This window comes from Anas platyrhynchos, chromosome 27 (genome assembly GCF_047663525.1).
Source record: "Anas platyrhynchos isolate ZD024472 breed Pekin duck chromosome 27, IASCAAS_PekinDuck_T2T, whole genome shotgun sequence".
NCBI classification, from domain to species: Eukaryota; Metazoa; Chordata; class Aves; order Anseriformes; family Anatidae; genus Anas; species Anas platyrhynchos.
Genome location: NC_092613.1, coordinates 8,893,046 through 8,917,709, shown reverse-complemented (window position 1 = coordinate 8,917,709; position 24,664 = coordinate 8,893,046). Strand labels below are relative to the sequence as shown.

Below are 24,664 nucleotides of genomic sequence, written 5' to 3'. Positions count from 1 at the left end.
TTTTCCCTGGTGTACAGACCCATCTCGTTGCAGCAAAGTACTCCCCTGGTTTTCTCACCTGGTTTCACCAAGGAAAGTTGTTCCACCCTTCTGTACAGTGGCCTTGTACTGATTATAAAGATCTATCCCATCTTTCCATGGCATAAGCATTCCTGAAGGTTTAAATGCAGCTGGGAGCTGCCACAGAAAGCCTGTGCTCAAATAGCAGAAGAAGCAAGTGATTGTTCACACATTCTTTATTATCAAAAAAAGAACAAAACCAATATTAAATTAAATAAATTACAAACATTTTGAGCTGGTTATACATCATGCATTTATCAGGTAAGGCTTCAGAGCCATTACACAGAAACATAACTGTTATTTTAAGAGCAGTAAAGGGACACTGGAAATTAAAATTTTCTACCCCAGCATAAATTTGAGCTTCCCCAATTCTTTTGTCCAGGCACATGGAAATGAAGACTTGGAGCTGGCTAGGTTGTGCCTCCAGGAATATCATCTGTCCTCTGGTGTTACATTTATTGCCAGAATTGGCCCATGGCTACAGAAATGAGGCATCATTCCTCCTGGGCCATCGCGATCGCAAAGCGTGTAGTCAGTGCTGCTGCTTGCAAGCCATCTCTCTTGACATTCCACCCATTAAGCTTACAGGAACTTCAGAAAATACAATCTGTTTTTATACGTGGTCTGTTGCTCCGAGGCTTCCTGGGTTAGGTCTGGCAGGCCCTGAGAAATCGGTTTCCTATTACTAACCCTGAACGAGGAATGGGAAATTGGAATTTTTCCTCATTTAAAGCAATGCTACCTCAGAGATACAGACATATTGATTACTTACTGTAGAATAACTTCTTCCATTGCATCAATTTCTTTGTTGCCTTTTTTAAATGAGCAGATAAAAGAAGCGCTCAGGCAGTAGTAAAAAGACCATAAGTAGTCACCCTCAGAGATAGTTTAAGATAATTCAGCCCTTAATTTTAACTTGTACAACAAAACACAGTTCTGGAAGAACCACTGCTGTCTCAGATCAAAATAAGTACTATTAGCAGGCGGGTTTTTCTTTTGGGAAACTAACTTTCTTTGGTTTTATTACTCTCCTGCACCACATAATCAGAAACTGAGGTAGAGAAATGGTGACTTAGTTAATGAGGTGTTACATAAAACCAAACTGGCAGGGTCCTGATGCTGTTACCTGTAACGGTTGTCTAGCTATGATGGTTCATGAAGCTCTGTTTTCCTTAAAAATGGGACATTTGGGAGCTGTAGGGAAGCTCCACTTTCTCTCCCCAGAAAGCTTTCCAGCAATGTGTTAACGCATCAGCTCAATAATGTATATGTACTTCAAAATTGTACATTAAAGCTTGTTAAATTTTTTAATATCTTTGAGTAATAAAATAGAAATAACCTTTAAAAATATAATATACTTTCATTATTAAGGCCACTCTTTATTTTTTTGCATTCATGGAAATATAACAGACTGACCAGTTTTACTTCCATTACTGTTCAGTTTTGCTTGTTGACTTTTGTATTTTATCCCAGTGCTGGAAATACTTTGTAGGAGGATTTGAAATTCAAACAGAAGAAGTTGCTTTCATTGCAATTGAAGACATAGCAGTCTGTGTCTTTGTCTTAATTTTTTTTCATAACCTTGTTTTCATAAAAGCCGAATTTGAGGTTGAAATGCACTGAGGAAGGGTTCCTTTAACCCTTGGCTTCTGCCTATTTTTTTTCAGGCTTTATATTGTTATCTTGTCATTACTGTCACAACATTAGCACTGGGTAAGAAAGGAAGGCATCAGGAAGGGGAATTAAAATAGCACTTGCTATTAGCATCACTCAAATATAAAAGAATGCCAGAAATGATTAAGATCTCATCTGTCTGTCTCTGGGTTAGTGAGTCAGGCTTGTGTGCCTGAGAGGTAGATGGTCCTGGTAACATCAGTCTGTGATGAATTTTAATGAAAATTGTCAAACATGCAGTAGAGAATTGTTGTGGACATATCACATGTGAAAAAGTGTTTTCTCTTGCTGCCCGAGTGACCATTTAAGAGCTTGTCATCAGAAGCCCTCTGTAGCACAGGGTGTCACTTGGGCTGTTTCCTAGATGCAGGCATGAAAAGCACTGACATTTCAGTTTTACTGCTCTGGATCTAGGACTTCATGAGAAGTGTGCAGAAGGGGCATCCTCCCTGTCCCTGGATTTCCTGCTTGTGATCAAAGTGATTTGGGAAAAAGCGTATCTCCTGAAACACTCACCCATGTGCTGGACTGAATCGTTTAGTTACTTCAGTCTACAAAGAAAAAGAGGCTGTACACCCCTGGAATTAATGCTTTCATGACATTCACAGTCTAAGAACCATATGTGAAGCCCTGCTCAGTCAGCAGAAAGATGCTTAAAAAACTTCAGAGGGGGTTTGAACTGGGCCCTGTTTTTTTTTCTGAACATGCACCCAACCTACCAGGCAGGCACACATCGCACACAGGAGCAAGGAATTCTTACATCTGATTACAAACTATTCCTATTATTAAGAAAAAATGTAATCCAGAAAGTAGCCTAACGGAGATACGATACTAAGGTCTTCAGGGTGTGAGAGGTACAGCAGTGGTTTGGGGCAGTGGTTCTGGGTCTCTGGGTCGCACAGGGAGCAGAGCAGGAGCATCGCAGGGGCACAGAAAAGCTTAGAGTGGGTGCTACCAAAGCTCAGGGGAACACAAAGGTTTGCACCCACAGTGAGGACACCCCGATGACCAGTGCACATTTAAAAACAACATTACCTGACAAATCTGCACCTTGCAAGAGTTGCTTTTGCTCATGATTCAGAACGGTGAAAGGCTCGTAATCATTGCTTAGTTTCACTTCATCAGGGAAAACAAGGAGGAAGGCAAAGAAAGAGGGGGGATGCCCAAATGTCGTGGTTGACACCAAACTATGTAATGCCTTTTGGGCCAAAGAGTGTGGTTGTGTGAGAAAGGAGAGCACTTGGCAAAACCAACCGATCATCCCATTATCAAGGCACCTGCCATCAAGTGAACTCGCTTCTCTTCCGCGATCAGGGGACGGCGTTTCCTGAGTTCCTGCTTCTGAAGTGTCCCGTTGCCTGCTCCGCCTCTCTGAGCACCAGCGGCAGAGCAGGAGGGAGGAATTTACCAGTTCAAGAGGTGTGATGGCCTCTCGCTTTGCAAGCTTATTGTATCCCCGGGTGGGAGCTCAGCTCTTCGTGAAGGGGTGGGAGCGAGGAGGCTGTCCGGGAGGGTTTGCAGCACTCAGGCTCACAGCGCTGTCTGGGTCTCTGAGCGGAACATGCTTCCAAACATCTCCTGTAGGGCACACAAGGCATGCTGCGTTAGGGCTGGTGCCATGGCAGGGCATGAACCCAGCAAGTGATTCAGTCGCACAGAGAAATGCCCGCAGGAGCTCCTGCCCTTCCCTGACCTCAGGGATTTTCAATTATTTTTGAAGCTCGTTTTTCAAAGAATTACTGTTGCCAGCAATTTGCCTGGCAGCGGTACATGGGATTTCCCATCTGATCTATCCCAGCCACCACTTCTGGCTTCCACCTTATGCCCTCAGCAGAAGAAGGGACCCCTGGCGCTGGGACTAACCTCCTCCAAGTTCCTGAACTCTGAGCTGCTTTCATCCACAGACTCGTCATAGATGGAGAGCTCCGTCTGGTTCGGCCTCTGTGCAGGGAACAGTCAAATTCTCAAATTAGCAGAGTGCAGGGACAAAAGAAACAGAAGAAATGACTAAGCCAGGCTTAGAGCCACCACATGTGCCCAGAGGGAAATGCCCAGGCAGAAGGGGCACAGGGAGAATCCCGTTTCTGCTCCTTATCTCCTCTGACTGAGCTGGTGCTTACCTATCACTCCGCAGAGATACGGGATACCTTAACTTACTCTGACGAGATAACCGACTCACACTGCCCTGGTTGCAGCTCCAGTTATGGTGCAATAAACTAATCCATGTTTGGGGAAACAACCTATCTGACCCTGTGTTGTCAGCATGTGCCACATTCCTTGGCCTTTTCTCCTCCCTCCGCGGGAAGCACTCCTGGAAGCTGGGGCTGTTCAAGGTGCATGTGCTTTGCCTCCATTTCCGAAGGCCACATTCTGCCCTTGGTGGAGCTGCGTGCTCCAGCCAATGCCAAACAGAGGGCATAGACCTGGCACGGCTCTTTTGGCTTCTGCAGGCTGGGACAATGTTTATCTCCCAGCTTGGGCTTTGCAGAAAACATGTACACTTCCAAGTTTCCATTGAAAGCAACTCAGTCAGCAGGGTCTTGGCTCATTTGCGAGAATTAGGATATGAAATGTTGTTGGATTTAAACCTTCGCCACCCGAGATAAACAAGAAACTTTACTATGTGCAATAACGTGTTGTTGTTCTTCCTTTGTGCTGGCATGGTGTATGGATCTGATAGTACAGCACTGTGAGATAGAGAAGGAGCAAACCAGGAGCAAATGTTACCTCTTCTAAGATGGGCGGGTGGACGACTTCTTTGATATTTGCCAGTGCAAACAAAACAGCGTCATGGATTGTTAAGAAGATGTGGTTTTGGTCCAGGCCTCCTTCTTCAAAGACTCCACCTGTGCTAATGTCGTTGTACACCTGAGCTGAAGAAGGAAGGGTACATGAACCAGGATGAAACCAAAGAAGGAAGCCTTTGAAAAAGAATGTGGCAGATGGTGGTCCTCTGAGCTAAAGCAATGCCAGGATGCATAGGGAAGAAAGGTTTGCAGCAGAAATTATTCCATTTCTAGTCTTCTTCTATATACCAAATACGGAGATTTTGCTATCATATCACTTCCCAAATGAAAGAACCTATTTCACAGACAGAGAGCAGTGTTTCTCCTTGCTTTCTTCTGTTCTTTCACCTGTTCTTGTTTGGTCCAACAAGGGGATGACAGTTAGTCCAGTTTACATAAGGATAAAAAAGACCAAAATGGGGGAAGGTCACATGGAAATTTCTCTTCATGGATTCTTACCATGCACGTTGGCCAAAAACACTTTAATCCCAATCTTCTGGTAACTGGAACACAGCTGGAAGAGACGGGAGAGGAGAGAGAGTATTAATAACACTGCTGCTCCAGCTCTGCGTTTATACATGAAGTCTTATCCAAGGCTTTACACGTGTCCTGGGAATGCTGAAGGAGAAACTCACACAAACCTTCTATTGAGGAGGGTAAACACCTTTATCTGCACTGCACAAGGGAGTGGAAGGTACCTGGGTGGTAAGCAGCTTGTCTGCGTTCGCAGCAGAGGACTAACCTTGCCCAGGGCTTTTGTGCCCATGAGGTCAACAAAGCACACCCCGCTCATGTCCAGGATGATGGTGTGGAAGCTGACATAGGGCGGTGCCGTGGCCATAGGGTCAACATCTGCTGTGGGCATGATGCTGAAGGTGCTTCCTTGCAGGCTGGTGGTGCTGCCCAGCTCCCCGGAGCTGTGCCCCTGCCCGGCGCCGTTGGCAGGCGGGCGGAACGTGACGTAAGAGATGCTGGCACCATTAGCGGTCGTCTGGTTGTTGTTGGTATCTGTTGGAGAGGTGCTTTCAAAGTCTTTCTGGAGCTCTTGCAAAGACAAGGTCTAGAGGAAGGCAGAGGAACATGGGCAGGGTAGAATCGCTGCTGTTTGTGAACCAGTGCTGCAAGAAATGCTTTTTCTTACACCCAAATACACGCGAGACCTCCGCAGACACTGAGCACAGCCATCAGCACAGCTATCAGCACAGGCTGAGATCCAGATGCTGAATTCACCTTAAGCATTCAGCGGCGTGAAGTGTTTTAATCTGGGCTAACTCCAGCCTGGTGCTGAACTGTGTCCCTTGGGCTTGGAGTGCAGCAGGTTAATTTGAAATGATTCCTGTTCACAAGCATCGAGATTGGTCAGCAGCACAAACCAATGAAGCTGGGATGACTGGGAAATGTGTTCCACAAGGGAAGGGTTCTGAAGCTGGCATAGGTGTACCCTTAGAGAAACAGGTACATCCTTCAACAAACAGGGCAAGCCCGGTTTCCAGTAAATTGTTCACCCTGTTTCCATTCTAGCTATCTCTACAGCCTTCCCACTCCCAGCCATTTCCAATTCTCCTGCACCTTCAGGTTTGGGTGTTGGGAGGAATGGAGCTGTGGGTGGGAAGGGAAGGATGCAGGCAGTAGTAAATGTGATGAGGAAGAGAGTGCAAACCCTGTGTCGAGAGGAGCTATTTGATGTGGAGCTGGAGAGCTTGTTCAGCAACATGGAGACCCAGGCGGAGTTACCTTGTTCTGCCTCAGTAAGAATTTCGGCAGCTTCGTTGGTGGTTGCGCTGTCCCCTTCTCCTGCCGCTTCACATATTTCTTCCTGGCTAAGTACACTTTACCCGGATCCACCCCGGTCTGTGGAAAAAAAAAGAGGGTTTTCTCTGAAAAAGCCTGCTCAGCCCCGGAGGCAGGGAGTCTTCCCTGTGCTGTCCCAGCCTGCGGCACGTGGTGCAGTTTGGCAGCAGCTCTACACTGGCACGAGGTGATCATGGTGGCGACCACACAGCCACAGCCCCCGTGGCACAGGGTGCCAGCATGTGCAGGGAGAGGACACGTGCAGCAAGGAGACTCTGCTTTGGCAGAGCTCAGAGGAGGAGACTTGCCAAGATTCAGGCACAGCCTCTAAAATGAGATCCAAAATCAGAAAATCAGAGAGAAGAGAGCGGAAGAACAGAGCATGGATGTGATGATCTTTCATGATGATCCTCGGCTTAATTATCTCAGCCTGGCATGGCAGAAGAGAGCAAGGGCTGTTTGGGATAGGCTGCAAGTAAAAATCTTTCAGGGCATTACTCACCTTGGCTATGATCTTCTCCCGGAATATCTCTGAGTTGGCAAAATACAGTGGCGAGCAGTAGGTCACGATCTTAATCCCGTTAAGCTCATGCACCTGCAACAGAGACGGGAACTCAAACCCGGTCCGGTGGGGTCCATGGGGTGCTGGGTGCCTGGGGGTCTGGGCAGCAGGTAACTGGGAGGGCGAGCTGGGGAGCAGCTCACCTGCAACCCCAAAACCAGCAGCAAACAGCCTTGCGAAGGCAAAAACTTGGACATGGGCTTCCTGACTGTGCTGGTACCAGAGGCAAAGAAACATTTCCTCTGAGGGTATTTTAGTTTCTGCTTACCTTGTTGTAGGCTTTTGGGTTCTTGTAGATGTCCGTGGAGGTTACTTGGCCCAGGGCAGAACCGTTCCGGCTGGGAGAAAAATCCGACCAGAATTAGAGTGGAAGTCGCAGAGGAAGAAAACTGCCCCCAGTTCATAAACCCCACCAGGATCTGAAACTTTGCTTTATGAAAGCACTTGGCTTTCAGCCCTGTGGAGGCCAAGTGGATGCTGGCAGAACAGAGCCAGCCCCTGGGACAGCCTCATTCCCCAGGTGGAGCTCCTGGCACGGGGCTGCAGGGCTTTCAGATGGGTGCCGGGGCTGGCTGCGAGCCTTGCTTTGGGTCCACCCCGGGGCTGGCTGGCTGCACTTGAGATCCCAGTCTGGGAGGTGTTAATAAAGGGGTTCCATCTATTAAAAATGATGTGGCTCTGCACATATACGGGGCTCTTTCTTCTTACAGGCAGGATTTTCTGCTGGGAACTATGCAGGCAGCTTTTCTTGTTGAGGTAAATGCCGCCCGACACCCCCCTGCCTTGGGATGTGCACATCGTTACCCGTGCGCAGGAGTGGGAATGCAGGCAGTAAATTAGCGCCTGCCATTCCTGTTTGCACATTCCAGGGGCAGGGAGGACACCTGCACTCCCCCAGGCTCCTGCTGCACGTTCCTTCAAAACCCGGGCCAGAGGTCGCCTATAAAAATAACCTGTCGCTTGTTCTGTATCTAGGAGATGTTCCTTCTCTTTAGGTCTTTGGAGGGCAATACTCACAACTGGGTATGGAAAACCACAACCAACACGGAAAATCCCACGCCCACAGCGACTCCGTAGGGCAGGCTCAGGAAGAAGGCGGACAGGAAGCTCACCAGCCAGACCAGCTGCAGAAAGAGAAGGGCATGGCATGTCCTGCTGGGCCAGGGGCTGCAGCACAGCACTGGACGCAGAATGGCTCGTGCCATTCAGGACCCAAAGAACTACCCAGCTGAGCTGATCAGAAGAGCGGGGCCCAAATTCTGCAATTATTCTAATTGTGCATCTTCCTGCATGCTTCGCTGTGAAGCATCATTGCTGGGAACCCTGCCAGAAGCCCCAGTTTTTCAGCTGTACTAGCAGCCGGTGCAATTCTTCATAGCTGCGTGACCTCCCGTCACTCACTCGGTTCAAAAAGCACCAAGAAAAGGCTCCTGCAGATCAGCCCATCTGCTGCTCAGTAGCTGCTCCCACCCCCAGGAAGGCTCCTGCTGTCAGTCAGAGCATTTCAGAAGGAATGAGCATCTACGTGAAACCATCGGGGCGCCTGCTATAAATGACCTGAACACAGAGCAGATTTGATGACAAAGTATGACAGAGCATACCAAAACCTGCTCCACCTCTCGGCTCAGAGCTCCGTCATTTGTCATTTTTATCTATTAGCACTTGAGCATCTCCCTTCACGTGAAATTAGTCCTGCCTGAGTGTATAAATATGCCTTCTGAGAATTATTATCAGGGGATTATAAACCCATCCTCAAGATTATTAATAGCTAACTTTGACCTCGGTCAAATCAGGGTAATTTTGATGACTTCAGCATCTTAATATCAGATTAAGGATGATGCATATAAATGTGAGTAAGGGCTTCTTTCCATCCACACTTGGCACTGGACTGTGCCTGCGGAGCAGTCCCCACTGTTCGTGCTGAAACACAACTTGAGGTAATGGACACCAATCTGCTGACATCACCCAGAAGAGGTGGCCTCAGTTTGGGACGGGAAGGACACCGAATCTAGTTCAAATACCAGGCAGATTAAGGTCAGGGGAATGCAGTTCACTCCAATGGCATCTGCCCGGTCCCTGCGCTCTCTGCACCTGCAGGCAGCTCATGGTCGCTGCTAGCGGGTCCTGGGCACACCACGCGTCGCTGTGCAGCCTCCTTGCAAGTGCTGGTGAAGGGCAGCGACTTCCCCTGCCCACACATGGGGGGCGAGGGCTTCTCTGGAGAAGCCTCCCCAGGGCTTTGCCCAGCTGGCACACATCCAGCCTCTCTGCCAGGCATCATTAAAACCTGTGGTGTTTAACTTGCTGAGCACAGTTCCTGGCGGAGGGCTGGACACACAATCCTGCCCAAAAACATCTTCCCATCAGTGACTTTCTCTCTGCTGAGCCTGCTCTGCAGTAACGGTGCCAGCGGGGCCCTCGCACATCCCTGCTCCAGCCCGGCTGCGGCACCACCTCAGCACCGACCGAATTTCTGCAGCTCGTGTCCCGAGCTAGAGCTAGAGCATTCACACCACAGCCACACAACTCGGCCAGCACCACTAGCCCATCTGTCCCCCGGCAGCTGTTTGAGCAGTGTTTCGGGAAAGCTCTTGATGAGTCAGGTCAGCCCCTTTGGACTCCTGATTCCTCCGATAAGGCGGGGTGTCGGGACCCGGCAGGATATTGGCTCAGTGTCCACACACACCACTCAGCCGTGGGAGCCCTGTTCAAACACTGTCTTTTTATGTCAGACATTTCCAAATTCCGTTCTCACTCCCCCACACCCCCCCGCCTGGGTTTATACATCAACCAGTGCCTGGAGTCCTTATCGCAGCGAAGGGCTCTCCTCGCCCTGGAGGGCTATTGTGTGAGTTTTTAAGTCATGACTCCCAGATATTGAGCAGGGCCGGTTTGGCTAGTTCTGGGCAAACAGGCTCCTGCACTTGATTGGCATTTAAACAGAGCAGGTAATAGTTCAGGCCTCCGTGATATGTGCGCCGAGCAGCTCGGCCAGGCGAGGCAGAGCTGGGGGCACCGGCGCGAAGCCCACCTCCCCCGGCTGCCACCAGGGGTTCTCCACCCAGCCCCAGGCACTCACGCAGTCCAGCTTGCTCTTCTTCCACAGGTAGAAGGGGTCGGCCAGCTGCTTGAGGGAGTTCTTCAGGTTCACAGCGATGAGGGCTCCCAGGACGGACTGGGAGGAGAGGGCACAGTGTCAGCACTGCGGCCACCCCGCATTTCGGAGCAGCTTTCCCAGCCCAGCAGCACCTCCCGCCCTCAGCCCAGTGGCCACAAGGGAATAGGAAAGCTCACAGAGATCATATTTGGAGCATAACGGTTTAGAAGACCTCTGTTTGCTGCAGACAGGACCCCAGCCCACAGCAAACCCCGCTGTTCACAGGTTTGTGTTGTGGTTTTCTAGTTCGCTCGGCAGGTTGGGGATGTGATGCCGTGGCCGCGCTGTTTGCACGTTTGTTCGTGTTACCTTTGGAAGGGGTTCAAGGTAGATCCCCAGGGCCAGCATAGTCACCATTACCACCATTGCCACAAAGAAACTTGCCACCTGCAAAAAAAAAAAAAAGAGAGAAACCACATCGTTAAATCCTGGGTCTTCCAAAACCCCCTCCTGGTCCTTGCTTCAGCCAGCACCGGAGCTGGGCGCTGCAGCACTGGTCGTGAGCAGTAGTTTGCCTCTGAGAAACAGGCTGAGATTTCACAGCTCTGAGAAAAAAAATAGAAAAATCTGAGAAAACCCATCTGTGACCAATCCAACAAACAACCCAGACAAAACGTGGGGCTTTTGGGGAGCATGGTTTGCATTTGATAACAACGTGAAGCGCTCATAGGGAGCTTCTCCAGACCTGCAGCAGCGACGTCAGGCTGGCAGGGTGCACCTCTGCCGGGGCTTGTGTTCAAAGTGGGTCACGCAGGGGAGAGAGGAGGGGAAGAACCAACCTGTGATTTCCCTCCTGCCCCATCCACAGCGAGAGTGACGGAGAGCGCACAGCAGATGACGTGGATTTTGAAGAAGGATCCGAAGAAGTTACTGCAGCCCAGGGCCAGCATTTCCTGCGGAGATGGGGGAACACGGTGAAGGCAGCTGAGCTGCCAGGCAGAAGAGGATGAACCTGGGCTGGGCTCTGCGTGGCAGAAACTCCCCAGGGCCTCCAGCAGCCCTGCTGGCAGCACTCTGCCCCCGGGGAGAGGACAGGCTCTCTGCGGAGTGTCCCAGACCCGCTGCTTCCAGGAAGAGCTGGGATGGTGCTGCCATGGCAGGGAAACCTGGAAGCACCGTGCCGCATGAACACTTGTCATCTGTTGACACGCTAAGGGCAGGGCTTTGTGGCTGTTCCTGAAAGCTACCGCTGTGCCAGCGATGACAGGAGAGGATTATTTAATGTCCTGCCTGTCGCAGTGTCTGGGTGACACACCAGGAATCCAGGTCTTTCTCTGCTCAGAAAGCAGTGCATGTGCCTCGCTGTGCCCCAGCATCCTGCAAAAATGCCATCGGGGCCAGCACTTGGGGCTGAAGCCTCAGCTCTGGAGGGAAGGCAGATCAGAGAGCTGAACCTACACCTTCCTACCCTTTGTCAGCCTCTCTCCCACCTGTTAGGAAATGGATCCGCCATGTCCTTTCGGCCCCTGCCTGGCAAGCCGCCACGTGCATGGGAGCAGCACGTAGGTTTTTACGCAGGGTGCATCTGCAAGCTTCCCCCTCGTGCAGGGAGGTCTTCCCTTCACGCCTGAGAGCCAGGGGAACATTCCTCGCCCGCGTCCCTCCAGAGCAAGCATTACCTGGTTGGGGTCCACGTCATAGCCATGCTTGGCTGCCAGGGTCCTCCCCATGGCCAAGTTGATCACGTAGCCCACGATGGCCAGCGAGAAGGCCGTGCCGATCATGTCCTTCCACTTGCTCACCATGGGCAGGGTTGGGGCTGGGAACCTGCACGCAGAGCAGAGGCGAGAGGCGGTTGGGGCACCAGTGTTGGAGGCAGGGGGTGAGAAGCACACGGGTTCAGGATCGGTGTCTAAACACGTCCAAACCGTGGCTGGGATCAGAGAATGGGGGCATTGTGTAACGGGGCCCAGCAGCGCTGCCTGGCAGTCCTGGAAGGGGACTGTCACGCAGCAGGGAGGGGTTTTCCAGGCTGCAGAATGAGGAGGAGGAAATGAAATTATTTGGATGGTGAGTCAGAGGTGCACATGCACTTACCCCATGCTGATCTTCCCAACTACTGGCATGTTGTACTTCTCAGGCATCTGAAAGCTGCCAGAGATTGCAGTCGCAACTATTACCTGGACATACAGAGAATAAACAAGCAGTAAGCAGAAAGAGCATGAAATCTTTTGGAAGCACTACACCTACTCTTCTCCTGGGGCTGACGGTAGAAAATCAGCACCAAATTCAGGCTGGGACAGGAGGGACCGTCCCCAGAAAGGGTTATGTTCCTGATCCCTGACACCACCAGGATGCTGGTACGGTCTAAGAGGGATGAGCTGGGTGTCAGAGGCATCCTCCACAAAGGTGCCCCAACTTGTGATCCATGTGGGGTCACAGCGTATTGAGTGTGCAGATGCTGTGCAGGGGTGGCTTTGGTGTCCCAGGGGTGGCTTTGGTGTCCCAGGGGTGGCTTTGGTGTCCTGGGGCTGGGAGGGTCTGGGAACCCCCCGGCGGTCCGAGGGACAGCTCACGCCTCACTTACGATGATGATCTCCATGGGGATGGGCATCCGGATCTTCTTCATGTACTTGAGGTTGAGCTCCTTGACAACGATCAGGAGCACAGCACTGACCAAGGCATAGATCAGGGAGGCCACGTTGGTTTGGGGCAGGCCTTTACAAATGTCAATGAATGTCTAAAGAGGAGAGAAGAGAAGAAGGAATCACAGGGAACCTGAGACCCTGGGCAGTGTGATCAGCACAGTGGAGAATGCTCGTTACTGTAATTGCCTGCAAACACCTTGAGATGTCTGGGGGTGAGGGAAGTGCTAGAAATCCTGCTGCTGGGAGATCAGCAGCCAGCCCTGGCTCTGTGCGGTTTGGTTAAATGCAGCTCTAGCTGAGCGCATGGAGGATGCATCTAGGGAAGATGCAGAAAAGCCCGGGAATGGGAAAACCTACCCACAGAAGAAGTTTCTGTTGCTATCAGTTGTGCAAACCTCCTGTTGTAAAGCAGCATGGTTCGTATTCTGCCCAAATCCCAGCCCCACTTCGTTATCTCTGCTTACACCCCACCAGGCAGGAGCTCAGCTACGACTGCAGGTGAGCCGCGGGGGCAGCAGCGCAGCGCAGCCGGGTTCCCCCTCCCTCCACCCTCTCCTCCTCTCCCCAGCCCAGTTTCCCCAGCAGAGGTGGCTGTGGTGCCTGCGGTGTGGTGGTCACGGGGGGAGGAGGTGCAGGGAAGGCCCCTGCCCAGAGCACCCACTTACATAGACGATAGCTAAGGGCCCGGTGTAAGATGGGACCGTCAAGCCGAAGACGTACTTGAGCACGGAGATGAGGATCTGCAGCCCTGCTGCTGTCATGAAGCCCCTGATGAAAGACTCTGAGAGGTAGATAGCAACAAAGCCAAACTGCACGAATCCCAGGCACAGCTAGGGTAGGACAGACAAGGAGTTGTTAGAAACGCGCCAGCCCGAAAACGCGAGGTGCAGAGCCTGCAGGGACGGGCTGCGCGGGGCAGAGGGGAGGGAGAATTGCTGCAGGACAGGAGGGATGTTGTAGGGATGTTGTCCCTGGCTGCGGTCCTGTCCCAGGGCTGGCCAGCCTTTGGCTGTTCTGCTGGGAGAGCTCACACCGAGACCGCAGCTGGGGCAGGACCCCCCCAGGCATCACTCCTGGTGCAGTGGGGCCACCTCCAGCTCCTGCGCCCACCCCTCGCCTCTGCTCCGGATGAGTCCCTGAGGGTCAGCTTTGGCCAGGGGGCAGAGCAGGGGTGGTGCAGAGCCCTTACTTGTATGATGGCTGTCAGGCAGGCCAGCGTGGCAGAGATCTCCAGCCTGGCCGCTTCCAGGGCTGTGGTGTTGATGCCGGTCTCGTTGTGGGTGGAGTACTGGAAGTCCGACTCCGGAGCCAGCTCGTTGCAGACGTTGCCGACGATAATGCTGATGACTGCAAAAGTACCTTCAGCACAACACAGTGAGGTCAGGGCTTTGCTCTGGAGCGTCCTGCCCTGGAAAGCACTCCGACGTGTCAGGCTGTCCAGAGTTGCCCAGCCCATCACCGCAGCACAGGAACCGGAGACACCATGAGCCCCGAGGACCGACCCTGCCCAAACATCTCTATCCCGGCACACGGCGAGTGTTCCCATCCCATCTGCTGCCCCGTGCAAGTAATTACCCCACAGTCTCTTACCTGGGACCATCTGATGGATACCGCCAAGGAAGAGGTATGTTAGCAGGGGGAAGAAGGAGGAGTAGAGCCCATTGACGGGAGGCAGGTTGGCCAGCAGCGCAAAAGCCATCCCTGGGGAGGAGAAGGGGAAGGGGCGGGTGAGCCAGGTCTGAGTAGACTGGGGATGCTCACAGCCCCAGAGCTGTGCATCAGCTCCAGGAAGGTGCTGTGGCCAGCACAGGCACTGCTTTCCAGGCAGAGCATTGGACAGAGAGGGCAAGGGAGGCCTCCACAGGGATATGTAGGGACCAGCAGGAGGCTGAGCTTGGGTTTGTACGTGCCAGCCATAAAGTAGGTAACCCCCACAAACTGGGTGTCCATTCCCGTCTGCAATGTGCTGTCCTCTCCTGGAGACCCAGAAAGTTGTTGCTCCTCACCTTGTGGCACTTGAATCGTCCCCGCACTGAGCCCACCGAGGACATCAGGCAAAACGTACTCCTTAATTTTGTACTTGGGAAGCCACGCGAGTATTGGGAAAAGGCTGAAGAGGAAGAGCTTCAATCTGGAAGCTGAACACCTAGAGGAGACAAACAAAAATATGCAAAGTCAAGAAAAGCGAGCCATCAGGGAAATGAGCAAGGAAGGAAGGAGGCAAGGAAAGATCTTCCTGGGAATGTCTCAACATTTCTCCCACACCAAAGCCCGAGCCCCGTGTTTGGGGCACAGCCTTTCCCTGCAACTGCAAGGCTCCTCCAGCTAATTGCTGCCCGTGCCATGCAGGATTACTGTGGGGCCACTCCTGACTCACTGGGAAGTCCCCGGTGCTGCCACAGCTCTGAAGGATTTGGCTGCCCAGTTTCTGGAGGCTTTGTTTCCAGCACAAAGGAGTAGGGGAGCTGTGAGCTGAACCGCAGCTCAGAGATTCCCGGGGTGGGTGCACAGAGCCAAAGGTGAAATTTTGCAGGTGCTTGGTCAAAAAAAAACAAGAGTGTCTGAGGAAGAAGATTGTTTCTGAGCATGCAGCTTCTCACATCCCTGCCTGCCAACCTGCAGCTCTCCCCTTCCCTATTCCGCTGCCTTCGTTTTCCAGGGAGTGGAGCTAGGTTTCCAGGACAGCTATCAGCAGGATTATTCATCTTTCTTTAAGGAAAGCCGGTACTATTTTTAATCAGAAAGCTGATAAAAGGAAATCTCATCTGAAAAGATTCAAGCAATAGTCCACACGCCCATATCTACATCGCAATTTATACTTTTTGTTGTTGTTGTTATAAATAAAATTTGGAGGACAGAAGCACAGATCCCAAATGCACGCAGTGCAAAGCGTTCCGCTTGTTTGCTTTATAGCGTAACAGCTGGGGCAGTGAAAAGAGCAACCAGTTTCACTTGCTGCGTCACGATTTGCATTTCCCCGGTGTCTTTCATACATCAAAGCCCTGCAGACCATGGAGAAGGTTTCCCAGGATAAAAATGGGAACCATGTCCCCAGGTCCAAATTATATCCCATTTCCAGACCCAATCTGGTTTAGCTTTGCCCCAGGAGCAGCTACAGGATTCTGCGTTACCTGAAAAGGTTTCTCAACTTCTCCCCAATGGGGTAACTTCTGCTTTTCTTCTCGAACTCTTCATCAAAGAGGCTGACGGAATATGCAGGACGTTCGATGACATAGCGGGGTCTGGCGTGGCTCATCTCTGGATCATTTAAATTTTTTTCCCAGAAAAAAAAAAAAAAAAGAAAAAAGCAAAGCCAAGAATGTGAGTGGAGCTGGCCCCACCTGCAGTATAACAGACCGGACACCTCCAGCGTCTGGGAGCCCTCCCCGAACATCTCCACCCTAAATAGTTTCCCCGTGGCGCAGAGGCAGGCCCTGGGAGTGGCTTCCCAGCACTGGGGGCTGCTGCTCCCCGGCCCCGCGAGCCCTCACCGGTTGTTTCGGGGTGATGCCAATGAGCGATGCTGCGTGGAGGGGACTGCAGTGCCCTGGATTGTCTGGCAGATGAGCATGGGTGTTAATCCCAGCCCTGCCAGTGCCTGCCTTTTTGCCTCGGGCAAGGCACTTGACCTTTCCCGTGCCTCAGTTTCCCCATCCACCGGCAGGGCTGCCAAGGCTGCGCCACGCGAGTGTGCGCCAGCAGATACTGGCACTGAGATTAAAGGCAGTTTCCTCCCGAGGTGTTCCTGTTTCACTGCCCACTGCGTTCATTTGCATCCAGCAGCCTTCCCAGATTCTTGCTTGCCATGAAAGGCTGTGGACTAGTCCTGGATCTATTCTAGGAAGTGGTGCGGAGGAAGATAACCGTTGCTAATCCATTTCAGTGATGATGATGCCAAAGCATCCTGATGGACTGGTCCTGTGCAGTATCTGGGTCTTGCCAAAGAAGTTGAGGAACTTCAGAGAGCCCTCATTTTACTGTGACCGGCAACTCCTGGGAAGAGGGAGAATCATTGCAAACCGGAGAGTCTGGGGGTGGAGGGAGGAAGTGGTCAGGCACAGCAGAGGGGTATTGGTAATTATTTGTGGCATGGCATGCGCCTAAGTGGGTCATTGCCCAACACAGGAGCAGAAGAGGGGGTGGAAAAAGCTGGTGATTCAGGCAGGAGAGTGTATCAAGAAATGACATCCAGGTTTCTGAGAGCGTGAACGGGCTGGATCCTTCCCTCTCCTTTTGACACAGCGAGTGCCACCGAGGTCAGGGCACATCCAGGATGGGTGAACCTTCGTGGGCAGCACCAGCACCCAGCTCAGCTCCCTCCGAGGGGATGGATGAGTGAGCAGCACGGAGCTGAGCAGCCCTGCAGTGCAGGGCCTGGCGGGGAAGCATGATGCATGCAGCCGAAACTTCTTTCGGGGGGAATTTAGGTCAGCAGGATCATTATGGTAATGGGAGCTGATGTTAGGGAAGGGAGGTCATCACCCCCACCGCTGCCGCAGGTGCCTGTGTGGTCACAGGGGCACCGAGTGCACTGTGCTGTGAAACAGCTCCAGCGATGGATGGATGTGAACGCAGGCTCAGATCCACGCTGCGCTGATTTGGGAGGGTCCCCAGGGCATCCAGCATGGGGCTGGCTTTGAAGGCCCCGCGAGGTGCCAGGCGAGGCTGTGCTCCCCTCCTCCTGCATCAGCAGCCGCTCGGTCCAGTGCCCTCTGCAGGCACGCACCCGCTGGCATCCCTGCACCTGCTTCCCAACCAGGGAAGCCCTTCCCAGAGAGATCGCAGCTTTTAGCCTTTGGAGGATTGGAGCAGGCTGAGAATAACGATGTCCAGGGCAATTTTCCACTCCCTACACTGATGCCAGAAGCCCATCTGCATTTCCCATCGCAGGCTGCACCAGTCCTGTCCCAGCCCCTCTGCTTTCTTCCAGGTTTCCATTTTTCCCTCGTGAATATTTTCTAGCCCTGGTCCAGGCCCTGCAGCAGGCTTCTAAGGGTGACAAAATCCAGCAGAGTTTCTGCTGCACGAGGTCCCTCGGCTTTATTTCTGGGCTCCATCACTTGCCGAGCAGCCTGCCTGCCATCAGACTGAACCAGCCAATTATATCACGGCTCTTTAATGAATTTCTCCTGCTGAGCGAAAGTGCTGGCAATCAGGAAAAATAACAAACAAGGCAAGAATAGAGGGGAAAATACCCCCATGATTAAATTCCATCTTAAACAAACAGGCTGATGATGTCAGCGTCTCGGACAGAGTCAAGTTCTCGACTTGGCTTATCATTGGCCTTGCCCTAGATCAAACAGCAGGTTAAACCTTTGAGATTTTGGAATTCAGGAGAATGAGCCATGTGACTGCTCCCTGAACAAAAGGCAGAACCAGCTGTCCTGGTGTTGATGGGGTAAGACCACAGCCAGCTGTGAGTCTGGGTTAAATCCTGTAAGAGATGCAGTGAGTGGGAAGGAAAGCAGAGAGGCAGTGCGTGGCTCCTGGCAGGGAGCAGCCCTCCCAAGAGCTCTGTTCCAGAACGGACAAGGAAATTAGGGGTGGGATGGGTCCCAGGGCAGAGCTCCAAGAGCTGAGCCCCTGTTCCAAGCTGTGATTTCAGGAAATGAAGCCCTGTGTCAGCAGGGTGGGTGATGCTGAGGTGTGAAATCTCCTCACTGGTAAACCTGCTGGAGTCTTGGAGAAACACCGAGAGCGTGACTGTGGTGTGATACTTGGTGTGAGCAGCAGACGAAGGCAGAACCACTCCGCTCCAAGCATACGATGTGGGTGAGAGATGTCCCAGGTCACAGCTGAAGTCCCATCAGGTCGCGGCTGTCCGGTTCCTGCCCTGCCAGTCCCAAACCGCCCCGGGACTGCCTAGCATGGATTTTTTTTTTCCCCTAGTGTTCGTCTTGCAAGCTTACTGGGCTCTTATCTTCTCTGCCTGTGCTGGTGATAGCTGTGTTTGGGGAAAGTCACATTGAGGTTTCTGGTGAGCACTGATAGGACCCATTGGCGTAACGCTGCTTTCCTGGGCTGGCACGGGCCCAGCAAAGGGACTTCAGGCCGGGGAGTGGGAATTGAAATTTGGTGGGAAAGCAATCTGATCTGGGGCTGGATTTGCTGGTTTATGCACAATATAAGGGCCCGAATGCATCCCAGTGTAAGAGATGGACATTCAGGGAATGTCTCCCAGTATTTTAGGGAGAAAAATTCAGTATTCTGGAAAAAACATTTCCTCCTTTGCCTATCCCCTGTCGGTCCCCCTTCTCCTTGCACACACACCCCCAGATCTCCTCGCTGACTGGCGTTCAGAGCTCTGCCCCTTCCGAATCCTGGGTGAACCTTCACTGCAAACACCTCTCTCCCAGCTCCGTTGCCCAAGAACAGGTTACAAAAAGCTGCTCTCCCCTACCCCAGGAGGCAAGGCCTGCCTGCAAAAGGCAAGCACAGGTGCAAGGCGTTGGTTGCGACACCAGGACAAGGTCTTGACTCCGGCTGCTCTGGATCACGCTCCCAGCACGGCGCACGCCACGGCCCCCGGCCTCCTGCTCACAGCTCTGGATGCAGGTGCCACGGGAGCCCTGGGGCTACATGGTGAAAGGGCGTGCATCAATCAGGGACAGAGAGGATGTGTCACCTCCTCCCCTCCATCCCTGGGGTGCTTGCTGGCTGCAGCAGGGCGAGGGGAAGGACAGGGTGGCTGCGGTGCTGGGTGCTGCGGTGCTCTCCAGGCTGAGCTCTGCCTCACCCTCCCTTTCCCACCCGCTTCCTTCTCACACCTTCCACCCCTCTGATGTGGAGCTGGGCTCGCCAAGCACACAGGCAGAGGAGCAGGAGGTTTCTGCCATCAGGCAGCTCGGGCATTGCAGAAGGACGTGGTGCAATTCACCCCGCTCTCAGCGCCGATCAGCCCCGCAGCTCTGCTCCCACATCCTGCACTCCCTCCAGCCTCCTGGCATCAGGGACAGGCCAGGACCGAGTCCGGCCGATGGACCTTGTTGGGAGCTTGTCAGCAGGGCAGTGCCTTCAGTGGAGCTGTCTGGCTGGGCAGAGCTTTTGCAGTTAAAATCACTTTGATCCGACTTGGCTTTAGCCCTGAATTTCCCCCAGGCTCATCTGCAACTGAAGTGATGTGGGAAGAAAGCACCTCGCAGCGGTAAAACCAGAGCTACAGCCTGGTTTTGGTGTAACTATAGCGGTAGGAATGTCTCGCCCGGTGACACAGCTCATTTGGGAGGGGAGCAGGCAGATGCAGGGAGCCAGCGGCGGTGTCGCAGGAGCTGAGCTGCCAGCAGCATGCAGGGACACGCGGTGGGTATGGGTTTGCAGCCTTTTCTTAACCTCCCCGCTTTAGAAACAGAAGAGGCTGATCCTAGGGGAGCGTGGAGTTCAGCAGTGAGAGAGATCCTACCCCAAAGAGGGCTTGTAGCCTTGGCAATGGCAAAGTGCCAGAGTCTGCAAAGTTCAGAGAAGACTTCGTGAACAGCTTTCCATGCAGAGCGTGCGGGTGCTGCCGTGATGGCTGGGGGAATAAAACTCAGGGGAAGAGAGAGAAGGGGCCGGCCCTGCCTGACTGTGCTGGGGCAGGGATGGAGCCAAACATGCCGGGAAGGAAGGAAGGAAGGAAGGAGGCAGCTCCGCTCCCCCAGCTCCCACCTCCCCGTCCCGCATTCGCCCCACACTGCAGCCCCGGCTCTCACGTCCCCCTCCACGCCTCCACTTTTGCCAGGCATTCAACCAATGTTTTCTTTTTGTTTAGCTTAAATATTTGGAGTGCTCGGGAGGTGATTTCCATAAGGCAGATGGCCCTCTTCTTGTTTCGAGCGACCCAGCCCAGCGCAGGCAGCGGGCAGGGGAGCGCTGTGCTCTTGTTCTGCCGGCGCTGGGCCGGTGCCAATGTTTGATGTACCACTTCACATGGGTTTCTAACCAAACTAGCTCTGCACTTGGTAACCAGAATAATAAGATCTGCAGACATCTGCCAGCTACTGAAGGTGAAGCCAAAGTGTTTGGCTCAAAGGGAGTTTGTTAAGGAAAACGCCGAGATCCAGCAGGCTTCTGCTCTTTTTAACACCACTGTGAGCGCAGAAAAATGCCGTGGGCACCAAGATCTGCTCTGTGCTGGCACCAGGCTAAACGAGCCCAGCTTCGGCCCTCTCTTGCTGTGATTTGTTTGATCAGCCCATTTGCTCTCAACGCTTCCTTAGCCCTCCATGGCTTCTGCAGTTGTGCCCAGCACCATGCCCGGCTGGGGGAGGCTGGGGGCAGGCAGCAGCCGGGGGCACAAAAAGCCCCCACAGGCAGACTGTCCTTGGGCACAGCCTCTGCTGCAAGAACAACAGCAGCGAGGTGATTTGGTGCAAAGGAAAGGTGCTGGGCGATGGCTCCAGAGGCTCAGAGCATCTCCTGTCTACAGCCCCGGCTCTTTGCCTGCCCCCGCTCTGCCCAGCCCCACAGCAGGGACATCTTCTGTCCTCCACCTCTCTTCCAGGAAGCAAGCAAGGGTGCCAGGATAAAGACGGACTTTCGGGATGCATCTTCATCATTTCGGGCTTCATCAGAGTCCTCCAGAAGCTGCCGGCTTCCCTGCACTGCCCCGGTCTGTGGTCCTGAAGGTGTCACCTTGCTGAGGGCAGCACCATGGTGCTGGGTGGCAGCTCCTTGGCAGGTGGAGCGTGGTGCTTGGCCTTAACGGCATCTGTGTCCGTCCCCTGGGAAGTGGCTTGTGCTTCCTCCCTATCCCCGTGCTGCTCCATCTGCTTACAGAGCCCTTGGGATGGGGAGGAGGAAAGGTTTATGCGTGGAATTAGAAGAAGCAGAAGGGGAACTTCGGCGTTCCTCCGCGCCGCGAGTCTCTGCGCACCACATGCTTCTGACACAGACCTTGCCCTCGGCCTTTGAAGAGCAGGTGGGCAATGCAAATCCCGAGGAATTAAAAAGTCTGCAGACTGCAGCATTCTTGCACTGCCTGCGAACACTTATCCGGGATGCCTGCTGAGAGCTCTCGCGTGCACACGCTCCCCGCCCCTGCGGCTTCGCTCTCGGAGAGGAAAAACACCTCGTGGGTCACCCGGTCCGTCCTCCCCCAGGGGCGCAGGGTGGGAGAGAGCTTCTCTGCCAGAAATCTCTGATCCAGGGCAGAAATGCTGGGCACAGCCAGCACCAGATGTCACTCCAAGGACGTCTCTCCAAGGGAGAGGACAGGTCCCAGCTTCAGTTTTCAGCTCGCTCGCAAATAAGGTGTGGACATGTTTTATCAGAGCAGAATGAAAGCATCCTAGCTTCGTGAGCAGCAGTTTGCAGCCAAGAGGCAGGCTTATGAGGGTATTTTCTCATCTGTATTTGAGGGACCCTGCCCAAACTGGACCTCAACACCCCGTGCAATGGTGCCGGGAGGATCTGGGGACCCTACACCTTGCCTGGCAGGTCTCAGCCTGGGAGTGCTCCTCATCCCCAGCTTTAAAATCCCCCTGGATCTGCCTGCGTGCGCACAGCCATGCATCCACATGCCAGGCACCCCGGGCAGCTCAGCCCTCTCACCCAGGTGAGGTTCCTGTGCACACCGAGTGCTCCTCTCCCACTGCTGTGTGCACAGAGCTCCTCATCTTGCTACACCTCTATGTGCAAAGTCTAACCCGTGCTGTGACATCCTCGGGGCAGGGACCACGTTACGCAGTCCCCTGCACAGAAAGTCCTGCTGATAACCAGGCTCGTGAAAACAAGGGGCTCATCAGCACTGATGCCCCTATAGCAGGCAAATTCCCCCCAGACCTCAGCAGAGGCAGCCAGGATAAGATGTCAGGATTTATTCTAGCAATAATTAATTCACATATTTGGCTCTTCCAGCCTCTCTTCATAAATCAAGCTCCTGGATCGTTGGTGTTGCTAATTCCTGAGTAAATCTGCTGCCGTAAATCCCCTTTGCAAAAGAAGGGAGAAAAAAAAAAAAAAGAGAAAGGGGAAAAAAAAAAGTACCAGTTCTCCAAATACTGAAACTCACACCCAGTGGCTGTGCAACCAGAGTGTAAATCCCCCACGCCCACCCAGACAAAGAGCACGATTGTTGGCGCTGGGTTACCTGCACCTCACCGGGCGAAGAAAGGGCCGATCCTGCGAGGGAGCCACGGAGGTGGCAGCGGAGGCTGCAGAGCAGAGCTGCCGCCGGCCGAGCAGAGGTCTGAGCTCAAATAAGCCCGTGAGTCATTTATAAATCACCTCAGTCAAGGGGACCGAGGGCTGTGCTCGGCGCCTGATTGGCCTCTCCGAGTGTAATTGCCAGCAAGTACACCCAGGCTAAGCCCAGGAGATAGCCGGGGAGATAAGGAGAGATCTGAAGAGGGACGAGGGCTTTTTTTGGATGTCCCCCCTCACCCCACCCCTTCCCGCTCGGGCCTGGGCCGTTTGATCACCTCCGCAGGTCCCCGGTGCTCTGGGCTCCCCGTGACAATAGCTCATATTCACCGGCACCCCGGGCCCCCTCCCTCGCCCCGTCCGCACGCGGCGCGGCAGAAGATGCTTTTTGCTGGGTGGCGTCCCCCGGCCTTTGTGCTCCGAAAAGGACAATGGCCTGCATTGTGCCAGGGCCCGGACCCCGGAGCTGGAGCTTTGAAGGCGGGATTGGCAGGGGACAGCAGCTTCTTTCTCCTTTCCAGGTTCAAAGGGATGAGAGGAGTGGGCCGGGGTGGGATGCGATGGGCGAGGGCAAAGGGCTCGTCGCCGTGCGGAGCCGTGCCCAGCCCCGTGGTCCCTTCTCCTCTCAACGTGCTCATGAGCACAGGAGCCAGCCAGGACACGACGGTGAGGAGATGGCCGGGCAGAGGGGCATCACCAGGGGAACAGCAAGGAAATATTTGCTGCGGGAGGAACTCATCTCCTGCGCTCCCGTTGTCCCCCAGGCAAGGCGAGAAGGGCGAGGGCAGCAGGGTGGCTGCTGCTCACTCCCGGAGGCCGTCGGAGCAAACAGCTCTGCTTGGTACCTTGCACATGAGCCAGGCATCCGCGTTTCCTGCCACGAAACCTCATCTAATGGGAATCAATCGCCGTGTCCCCAGCATGCCAAAGCAACACCCTGCCGCAGGGTGCCGCAAACGGGGGTTGATTCATTGCCGCCTAGCAGACAGGGGTAATAATTGCCAAGCACTTCTCCTGTAAATATCATTAATAACTCATATCAACTGCTTTTTAAAAGGGCAGCCTGATATGCCAGGAGCCCTTTGAAACGGAACCGCGTGACATGGCAGGAGCACGGCCAGGCCACCGCTGCACTCGGTGGTCCCCGCCGCCGGGCCAGCCCAGGGCACAGCACCCAAGGGTCCCAGCCGAGGGTCCTGCAGGCACAGCACATACAGGGAGAGGAAACAGAGTTCCTGCTGCAGAGGCATTGCTGGCATCACAACACTGCCTGCAGGAGCAACCAGTGCTGCAGGGGATGTTTCTCATGTCATCAAGGTGGGCACTTTTCCTGGCAGGTACCTGAAATATTTTTTTCCTCGTGTTCCTAAATCAACATCCCCGTGTGGGGCTGAAGTGGCTGGGGACACAGGGGTAAATGGCTTGTCTGAGATCCCAATCTGAGCTTGGAATTGGACCCCAGAGCCCTGAATTTAAGTGTCCACTGATCACAGCCACCTGCCATTGGAAAGAACAAGCGGCCGAGCAGAGGCCGTGCAGCCAGCCTGGGCATCCAGAGCTCCAGCAAGGCTGGCGTGTTGGTGTCCTTATCAAGGCGGGTGGCAGAGGGACAGATCTCATCTCGGGGACCAGCCCAACTCAGCTTTAAGAACAACGTCAGCTGCATTTAAATCCAGCTGGCATGGAAAGTGAAACCCCAAAGCCCATGCAGGGGATCACTGCAAGAGAGGAACAGGACCAGTTCTGGGCCAGGAGGCTGCTGGTGCTCCTGGGCTGCTCTGGGCACCTGGACACACACTGTGCAGGACCCAGCATGGTCAGCAGTGGGGATGCCAGGTCCAAGGGAATGTCTGGGGATCCCCAGCAGGCAGAGAGTGAAATGCACCTACACTGGGATGCAGAAACCAAGCAGGCAGAGGGCCCCAGT

At 53.5% G+C, this 24,664-nt stretch overlaps 1 protein-coding gene across 1 annotated transcript; it reads right to left on the bottom strand.

Moving 5' to 3' along the window:
- Window positions 1–218: 218 nt before the first annotated feature.
- Window positions 219–22,821, bottom strand: SLC26A9 (solute carrier family 26 member 9). Its single transcript, XM_005011736.6, has 21 exons — window positions 22,685–22,821; window positions 15,750–15,876; window positions 14,625–14,764; window positions 14,209–14,319; window positions 13,808–13,977; window positions 13,284–13,448; window positions 12,558–12,710; window positions 12,068–12,150; window positions 11,650–11,797; window positions 10,810–10,923; window positions 10,340–10,417; window positions 9,953–10,048; window positions 7,891–7,997; window positions 7,142–7,211; window positions 6,814–6,906; window positions 6,255–6,371; window positions 5,263–5,580; window positions 4,980–5,034; window positions 4,462–4,607; window positions 3,598–3,675; window positions 219–3,312 (listed from the first exon to the last, which is right to left on the bottom strand). Exons 2-21 carry the CDS (start codon window positions 15,872–15,874, stop codon window positions 3,265–3,267), a joined length of 2,415 nt encoding a protein of 804 aa, XP_005011793.3. The 5' UTR covers window positions 15,875–15,876; window positions 22,685–22,821; the 3' UTR covers window positions 219–3,264.
- Between the last annotated feature and the right edge of the window lie 1,843 nt (window positions 22,822–24,664).